Source organism: Phalaenopsis equestris, unplaced genomic scaffold (genome assembly GCF_001263595.1).
Source record: "Phalaenopsis equestris unplaced genomic scaffold, ASM126359v1 Scaffold000804, whole genome shotgun sequence".
NCBI classification, from domain to species: Eukaryota; Viridiplantae; Streptophyta; class Magnoliopsida; order Asparagales; family Orchidaceae; genus Phalaenopsis; species Phalaenopsis equestris.
This window is the reverse complement of record NW_018165244.1, coordinates 325568-335031: the sequence shown is the minus strand read 5'-3', so window position 1 is coordinate 335031 and position 9464 is coordinate 325568. Positions and strand designations below refer to the sequence as shown.

At 37.7% G+C, this 9464-nt stretch overlaps 1 protein-coding gene and 1 long non-coding RNA gene across 2 annotated transcripts; one reads left to right on the top strand and one right to left on the bottom strand.

Moving 5' to 3' along the window:
- Window positions 1-3963: 3963 nt before the first annotated feature.
- On the top strand, window positions 3964-6812 carry LOC110031401 (subtilisin-like protease SBT1.5). The gene has a single exon (XM_020734578.1). It carries the CDS (start codon window positions 4043-4045, stop codon window positions 6329-6331), a length of 2289 nt encoding a protein of 762 aa, XP_020590237.1. The 5' UTR covers window positions 3964-4042; the 3' UTR covers window positions 6332-6812.
- Window positions 6813-8146: 1334 nt separating this feature from the next.
- Window positions 8147-9161, bottom strand: LOC110031397. The gene is made up of 3 exons (XR_002294732.1): window positions 8843-9161; window positions 8665-8769; window positions 8147-8596 (listed from the first exon to the last, which is right to left on the bottom strand). It is a non-coding gene; the product is annotated as an uncharacterized LOC110031397 (long non-coding RNA).
- Window positions 9162-9464: the final 303 nt, after the last annotated feature.

The following is a 9464-nucleotide window of genomic DNA, read 5'->3' as shown; positions in this document are numbered from 1 at the left end:
ATATATATATACTTAATGGTGATTTTTTGTTTATTTAAATGTTGAGATATTTTAGATTGAATGTTTTAGTTATGCTTTTATAAGTGATGCATATTAACATGTCATTTATATTGTTACTATTTTTTTTTTTTGTATTTTAGGGATAATGAGGGCTTGACTGTAGTAGACTATATGATTATTGTTGTGGCCTAGTTTTATGTATTATTTTAAATCATATGGTAAATTATGATTCATGTTGTTACTATATATAATTTTCTTTAACTGGTATCATACACTTTTCTGGTGTCCCATCTTTCTTTCTTATTATCAAGTAATGTCATTACAAGAACCTCACAACTTCCTTACGCATGTGGCACCAATGTTAGAAATGTATCCATCAAACCTATGTTATGTAGATCATTTAGATCAACACATATGTGTATATATGTTTGTATGTACACATATAAATATACATATATTTATGTATACATATACATACATAAATAAATACAAATGTAAGAAAATGGAGCAAAAAGCTGTAGCACATTTCCCTCCCTGCTTAGTGTTTGAATCCTTTAATTCAGTAATTGCTTCTTTTCTCGGTATTTTGGTTTTCCTCTGCTGGTTGGATCCTCTCTATTTCGGCTTTGATCTTGTTTTAGTTGGTCTAAAGTGTTTTTTTTCTTTTTTTTTCTTTTTTTTTATTTTTTTTTTATTGTCGTGGTTGGTTACTGTTCCATTGGTGAAGTTACTATTGCATTGGTTTGTTATTCGAGAAGGAACTTTTACATGTACCTGAAATGACTACTCCCACATTCGTAGAGGTGTTGAAGAGTCTTAAGGCATTTGCACTACATCTTTGATTTTTCCAAAGCATTTTCATGAAGCTTATGAGGTGGATACTGATGAGGGCTTTATTAAAAGAGCTAGTAGAAAAAGTGGCAATCCTGCACTTATTTTCAGTGAATCTTAAACCATTAAATTGATGGAATCTTTGAGATTTGCTTTGCTTGTGAAATTCATGTGTGGTCATTCTAAAAAGAATCTTATTAGAATTTTTTTAAAAAACCTCAAATGTTGTGAGATTGTCAAATAGGGGCCCTGGATGAAAGACACATTATTATTAAACTTAGGAGGGAAGAGGACTATGCTATATTGTTTTGTAGCAAATAATGGTACATTGAAAATGCTCAGATGAATTTTTTGAAGTGCACTCTTAATTTTGACTCAGCCATCGAACCACCAATCATTCCTATTTGAATCACATTTCTAGATTAAGATTACACTTCTTTAATCAATAAGTCCTTTACTCACGTGGTGCACTTTATTGGTAAGCCATTAAGGTTATGGTGGAGAGAGGTATTATTCTAACAATGCATGAGGAGGCCTAGATTTGTACACAAAATAATGTTTATTGGAAAAAGGCGAAAGTGAAGTGTGCACCCAAGTTTTACATTAAATATAGTCATTTTCTTCATAACACTTCCTGAATTGAAAGTTTACAAAGAGAATCACCGGAATGAAGACAATATGGAGCATATGGACAACCTTCATCATGGTATGGGGGACAAAAGATTGGAGCAACCACAATAAGGTAGTTTGATTAATGTTATCACCAATGAATTAGTTCTAGACAGTGGAATTGATTTTAATCCCAACTTATTACCTGATGATGTAGGTCTTTTACAGCAACAACATGAAAAAGAAGTTGGTTTTGAAGGATAATACAAATTGTCATAGCAAGGTGAAGAAATTCAAAGTGAACACACACAACTGTGGCTACTGGATGAGGATCTTTATGCAGTTAAAGAAACTTTGGAGAGGGGACGGAAAATTCAAAAATCTAAGAGAATGAAAGAAAAAAAGCCAATAGATAACTTAGTTATATGGACCAAAATATTATTTTGTAGTATGTTGGGAATTTCCTTAGTTGGTATTCTTGTAACTATTGGTGATGTGGCCCACCATGATCACTAAGGTGAGTAGATCTCTTAGCCATGGTTAACTTTCATATATGAAGTGTTAGAGGCATTGCCAAGAAAGTTGCCTCTAACATAGTGTTGAATCTGTGTAGACTTTGCGATGTTTTCTCTTTCTTGAACCAAAGATAGTTGTTGAAAGTAATCCTAAAACTATTAGTATGTTGGGTAGATATAATTATACATATAATTGCAATCTAAAGATCTGGGTTCTCTGGAAAAATGGATCGTAGGTACAATTGCTATGTGATAACCCACAATTCCTCCACTTAGAGATTAAGATGCCCCACTATGCTATGTAGATTTCTGTTATTTATGTTAGGTGTGCTAATATATGCAAGGATGCTATGTGATGTGATTTAAGCATCTAAATTCTTAAACTTTAATGTGCTATTTAGATTGTGTGCTCTCTTCTGAATAGCTTTCAAGCATAAAAAATATTTTGTTTTAATATTCCTTAAATTTGTCCAAGAACTAGTATAATCCATTCGAACATTGAAATCCATATCATGTGCATAGTTGCAATACAAGTTATATGCCTCATTTTCATTGTGAACAACTGTGAAAAAGAGTTTGTCTGTATGTGGTTCAAAATCTATATGAATTGCATCATTGCATTCAATTTCTTACATCAAGACCTGTGCTTTCGTTGAGTAAGACATGAAAGTAGTTAAAAGAAAATGAGATATAAACATGTACTTAAGAAATAAATATCCAAATAACATATCCTGCAATAAAATACGAAGTACATAATGCCCTTAACTATGAGATATGGACATGGTTTTACTGATGAAAGAATGATGTCAAATCATGTTGTATTCGAGACAAAATGCTCATAAAACTCTTACCTATGTTGTAATACATAGTACAACAAGGTTGTACTCGTGTAAAATGATGTAAATAATGTTGTGCTACAAACCAAACATTCTTAAGCCCTTACATATATTATAATATGTAGTACAACATGGTTGTACTCGTGAAAAAATAATGAAAAATCATGTTGTATTATAAACCAAATGTTCCCAAGCCCTTACATATACCATAATATGTAGTGCAACATGTTTGTAGTTGTAAAAAAATGATTTAAAATCATGTTGTATTTTAGACAAATTATTCATAATGCCCTTACTTTTATTATAATATATAGTACAACATAGTTGTATTAATGAATAAATGATGTCAAACCATGTTGTATTTAAGATGAAAAATTTATAAAGCTTTTACTAAAGAACCATGATGTCAAACCATGTAGTAAACAAGGTTGTAATATGATTGTCAATTCAAGTAGAATGATGTAAAAACCATGTTTTATTAAAAAAATGATCTATAATCATGTTTTACTAAAGAATAACTAACATAATAATGACATGATTCTTATACAACATGCATTAATAGTTTACAAAGGAATGCTCAAGGGAAGATGACCTCCAAATCTTTGAAGAGAGTATTGTGCTTGTCCTCCGTCTCCACGACGAGCTTCAATATTTTTCTTCTTTTTTTCTGTTCAGGCAACAAGATAATATTGATGCATAAATCTTAAAGCTCTCTTTTTCTTTTTCTTCATCTTTGGCGGCGTCCATAAATAAAATTGATATCTTATATCCTAAAATTGTTTTTTTACAAGAACTTTTACCTTGCAAATCTTATGGGTCGGGTTTCAGGCTTCACCACTATTTAGACGAGAAAATAATATTTAAAGCATTGTCATATAACAATGGAGTCGGAGCTAACTCTACGTAATATTTTCTCTTTAGGATGAGTCGTAGGCATCTCAAGGCAAGCCTACATGCCTACATTTCATAATTATTTTTATATTTTTGGAGAATTTGCATACACATCCCATAATTTTTATATATTCACGTTTCTTACACTAAACTTTGATTTTTATACTTTTATTATTCAAATGTTTCATATCAATAACATATAAGAAAATAATTATTATTAATTCTTAAAAGAGTGAAGTAAAATGTTAAAAATGTAAAAAGAAACTAAAACGACTTCCCCGACTCTCTCTTGGATTCCGCCCTCACTCTCAACATAAACTCTACCTCATCCATCGTCTTCTCCGGGGAACTTCACTCTCAATGGATCGAGGAAGCTCACAAACCATCGTCTGTCACCTGGCTCTCATTTTCCTTCCGTTTATCATTCACTGTCTTCCACGAGCTAATCTGAGTCCCATCGCCATCACAGACCACCATAACCCCAATGAAATCCAACTTCAAACCTACATTGTTCATGTACAAGAGCCAACAAGCATCTCCAAGCTCACAACGGAACGCTGTCATGAATGGCACAAATCCTTCCTGCCCAACGCCACCCTCGACTCCGGCGAACCCCGCATCATCCACTCATATCATCGCGCCATTACAGGGTTCGCCGCCAAACTCACCCCCCAAGAACTGGTCCTGATGCGATCTAGGGATGGCTTCATCCTTGCCCACTCAGAGAAACCCACCTTTCTATTTACGACCTACACCCCCGATTTCTTAGCCCTGAAGCACTGGGGTAGCCTCTGGCCAGAGTCCTCCCATGGCGAAGGAATCATCATCGGCGTAATCGACACGGGAATTCACCCCACTCATCCCTCATTCGATGGTAAAAGCATGCCTGACCATCCCATTAAGTGGCGAGGCCGCTGCGATCTTCCGCCGCCAGCCAACTGCAACAACAAGCTCATTGCAGCGACGGCTTTCAAGGGCCAGCTGAAGCCATCGCCAGTAGATAAAGGCGGGCACGGCTCTGTTACAGCCAGCATTTCAGCTGGAAACTTTGTGCACGGCGCTCAGGTTCTGGGCAATGCCAATGGCACCGCTTCTGGCACGGCACCAAGAGCTCACCTGGCCATCTACAAGGCCTACTACAACAACTATGGCGTCGAAGGCGACCTCCTGGCTGCCATTGAGCAGGCTATTAGTGATGGTGTCGACATCCTCTCCATGTCCATCGGCCAAGAACCCAAACCTTTATATGAAAGCAGCGTGGCAAAGGGTTCCTTTTCAGCTATAAGAAACAACATTTTCCCCTGTTGCGCCGTGGGAAACTTCGGACCTGTGCCGAGCATTTTGTCCAACGATGCGCCGTGGTGTCTGAGCGTCGGCGCAGCTACTGTCGACAGGAGAATTAGAGTTACTGTTAGGCTCGGCAACGGGATGGAAATGGATGGAGAATCTTCATACCAACCGGACACGTTCGATTCCAAACTGATGCTGCCTTTGGTGTTTCCAGGAGACAGGGGACCGCCTGAAGCACTCAACTGTCAAACTGGTTCTTTAAGAAGGTCAGTTGTTTCAGGGAAGATTGTACTTTGCGTGACTGATGAATATGAGAATCTTGAGAGGAGTAAGGCTGTGAAAACTGCAGGTGGAGCAGCCATGATTCTTATGAACAGGCTGCCTGATGGCTATACCACCAATGCCGATCCCCATAGTCTTCCGGCCTCCCATGTTAGTCATGCCGATGGGCAGAAGATCCAGGCTTATATCCGCACAACCCCGAATCCTACGGCAACGCTTATCTTCAAAGGAACTCAATTTGGGGCTCGCCCAACTCCAGCAGTTGCTTCATTCTCTTCCAGGGGTCCGAGCCTCAACAATGGTGGAATACTAAAACCCGATGTTGTGGCTCCCGGTGTAAACATCCTTGCTGCATGGCCAACTGAAGTAGGACCTAACAAGAAGGGCAATTCGTCTTCAACCTTCAACTTTGCAAGCGGGACCTCTATGGCCGCCCCTCATGTCTCAGGAATCGCTGCCATGCTGAAAAAGCTTAAGCCTGAATGGTCTCCTGCTGCAATCAAATCAGCAATCATGACAACTTCCTATGCTCGAGACAGGCATGGAAATGCCATCACGGATCAAAATGGTGGTGGCAATGCAAGCTTCTTTGCAATGGGGGCAGGCCATGTTAACCCATCAAAGGCCGCTGATCCTGGGCTTGTTTATGACCTGCAGTGGCAGGATTACATACCTTACCTTTGTGGTCTCGGATACACTAATGATCAAGTAATGGCTGTCATTAAAGACACTGCTGATTGTTCGAACATCAAGAAGATTATTGCTGAGGAGCTGAATTACCCATCGATTGCGTTGACTCTTAAAACAGGAGAGTCAAAAACGATTAGTCGCACGGTGACGAATGTTGGTGAAACAAGCTCGAAATACAGGTTAGAGATTGAAGAGCCTAATGGAGTTCACGTAAATGTGACACCCGAAAGCCTGCAATTCTCAGGACTGAAACAGATGGAGACCTTCTCGGTGAAATTAAGTGTAAAGTCTGGGCCTTCGAGGAAAGGACAGGTCTCGGAAGGTTCTTTGACATGGATTTCGGAATTTTACGTTGTCCGAAGCCCAATCTCTATATCATTCACCTGATATGCATCACTCTGCTTCAGCTCTTGCGTTATTGCGTGCATTCGGCAAATCACTTTTGACATAAGAATAAGCAGTATCAATATGCAAAGGAATAAATATAGAAGAAAACATGCATTGTGCATGAGGAATAGCAAGCTTAATAATGTCAGCATGTTGACTGTAATTTAGGAGTGGGGATCAACGAGGGTAATTTTGACTTGAGATGATATAGGATGAGCAGCACTTCTTACAAAAAATGGGATCATAACAATCCAAACCTAGAAGAAATTGTTCAAAGATCTGAGCCGAGTGTCATACTCTAGGTCCAAAAAAAATACAGAAATAATACCTAATGTCGAATGATCTACTTAAGAGGTGAGGATCCACCAAATAATTCGGTAAGATGCTAGGAGAGAACTCGCGAATGCATTTATAGTATCAATCCAAATAACTAACTACTATCTATTAAAATATAATTTGCATGACATTCGATCATATAGCATAAACCGCAAAAAAACACGTAAACTATATACTTGAATGATAATCAATAAGAATTATGTGATGACATGAATGCCTTTTTCAGCCATGAAAGCCAAGATTTATTTTGCTAATTGATGCTCTCCTTCCCATCAGTCAATCACTTTGTCCTTCAAATTAATTTCAGTAGCTGTGCTAAAGTTTTGGTCCTCTGAGTCTGGTTCAATAACTTGAGGAGCTATAATAATGTTTGGTTGATTGGTATGATGTGGTACCACCTCAAGCACCTCAATGTTAATGGTGCTATTCTTAGGTTCAACAATTCCCTCTTCTCCCTCATTCTGGAAAGCATTAGTTGTTTGTGCTCTTCTTATTTATGAGACATTTCTTAGTTATGAGACATAACATTTGCCCAAAAGATGGCCAAACGGTTTGCTACAGTAATGGGTTTTGCTCAATTATTAGTTGTTTTTGGTAGCCATTATGTGTGGAACCTATCCATAGCTCTTCAGCCACAGGCTGAGTGATATCTTTCTCAACCAAGACCCAAGTAGAAGAAGGTCTAGTGAGGTTGAATGTGGGAAGGTTAAGTTTGAGTGGTTTGCCAAACATAGCTTCAATTGAAAACAAGATTTAATTTTTGAAAAGGTGCAACTTTAAGCAGGGTAACTTAAAGCAAATGGGAACAATAGGTGGTTCGAATTGTAAATCAAAATCAAGAGACCAATTGAGAACCTTCATATACTTAATATTAAGTTGTTTTTTTTTTTTTTTTTGGAGAATATTAGATCGTATTCCCTCTCTCTGCAAAGATGAAACATAATGTCTACCATCAAAGAGCCCCACTTTCAACTGTCCAAAATGCTTTAGCCCATCTGAGTGCTTTCTAATTAAATCAATCTTAGGTTGTCTGAATTGGAAAAATCATATTTTCTCCTCTGATGTTTTAATTGACCCATGAGTGGGGTGCGTCGGGGTGCATTATTATTTTAACTGACAAGGCGATCGTTAGTTATCTGTAGGTTTTAACCTAGCGATTCCTTGTCGATAGCATGATAGTAATATACCTGACGATTTATGCTGTCTATTTTTGCTAAAATTACTTGATAAATCATCAGAAGATCGACGATAAACTGTTGGAAACCTGTAGCATTTTAGAAAAATAAATCTCTACTTTATAGTTATGATTTCCACAGTCGCAATCGACATATAAAAATTATAAAAATCACAACATGGCTTAACCAATCGAAACATTTGACAGACTAAAATCGCAATCGAATAGTAAATAACATATAAATAAAAGAAATACATTTAATTACACATGTTCATAACTATTCAATAGGACAATATTTGCTCAAATGTTTAACAAAATAATATACAAATAAAATGAAAAAAGTCTCCGCTAATCCTCTTTAGTCTCCTCATTATCAGTGTCCTCCTTATCTACTGGTTGCTTCCTCCACTGTTTTGGCCACTGCCAAAATGCATCTAGCTTCACTTCAAAATAACCTCCATATTGGCCTCCAGCTCTAACCTCATCTACTAGAAGTGGATCTCCATCTTGGCAGCGAATGTAGCAATACGCTTAGAAACCTCCTCCTCCTGTGCGGTAGAAGTAGATGTTGTGGATGCACTGGTTGAGGAGTAAGTTTCATAGGCAAATTCCCGAGACCTAAGCCCACAGACTCGACCCTTCTTCTTCCCTCTAGCAACCTCTCTACACGAGTCATATTAGGACGGATTTCGATCTCAGATCGTAATACTACCCAACGTTTAGGATTGGCTCCCCTTCCACTGTTGGAATTTCTCCTACAATAAATTGGTTATATGTAGTTAGAGCATGAATAGATATCAAACAAGTTTTCTACGTGAATTACCCAAGTCGCCCGGGATTTGTTATCAATCCATGATTGGTCTGACTGCCTCCTATGGGTGCACTCGTGTACATCAACAACGAAGGGCTCTCGTCTCAACTCTTCAATCTGTCATTGTAATGAAATAATTAGAAAATATGATTGATTTACAGTTAAATTTAAAGTAGAATTAAAATTGTACCAGCCCCCCTTGCATTATGGGAGCACCCCACTAGTGCTTGAAGACTCTCATCAATCTGCGGTGCTAGAGCTGGTTTTGCTTCGCTTGCTCCCTTTTCTTTTTGTATTATGGAGAATCTCAAGTCTCGAGCAGTGCGGAAAAAACATCCTCTCCGAGCCGCAAGAGACACTGCCGAGATTTCTGAATATCACTGAACATGTCCCAGAGGCAGTCGCTGCCTTTGCGCTTGAAGTTACGCTGAATGTGTGTTTCGTGCTTAGGGCGCCGAGAGAATTATTTATGGAAAATTATATGAATTATGTTAGAATGATAACTATGTAAAAATAACTTACGATTAATGTGATCGATATATGCCGCAAACTCCTGGAACTAAAAAACTCAATTTGCTACCATGATCTCCTTCCAAGATAATTATTGTGAGTCGTACTTGTCCTGGATGATATCCCTAATGACCTGAATAACCTGTGTTGGGGGTAGAACCTGAAAATAACAAATAGTTAGTTTTCAATTCAATTAAAAAAATAATAATAAAAGGATTACAATCAATATCTTAAAAAAAACTTATGTTCCCGACAGGCTCAATGCAGTAATTGCTGTCCGTCAACTCCTACATAGTAAAGAG

Bases quoted from the DNA above. Each gene is read 5' to 3' on its own strand.
- LOC110031401 (XM_020734578.1), top strand. From the start codon at position 4,043: ATGGATCGAGGAAGCTCACAAACCATCGTCTGTCACCTGGCTCTCATT.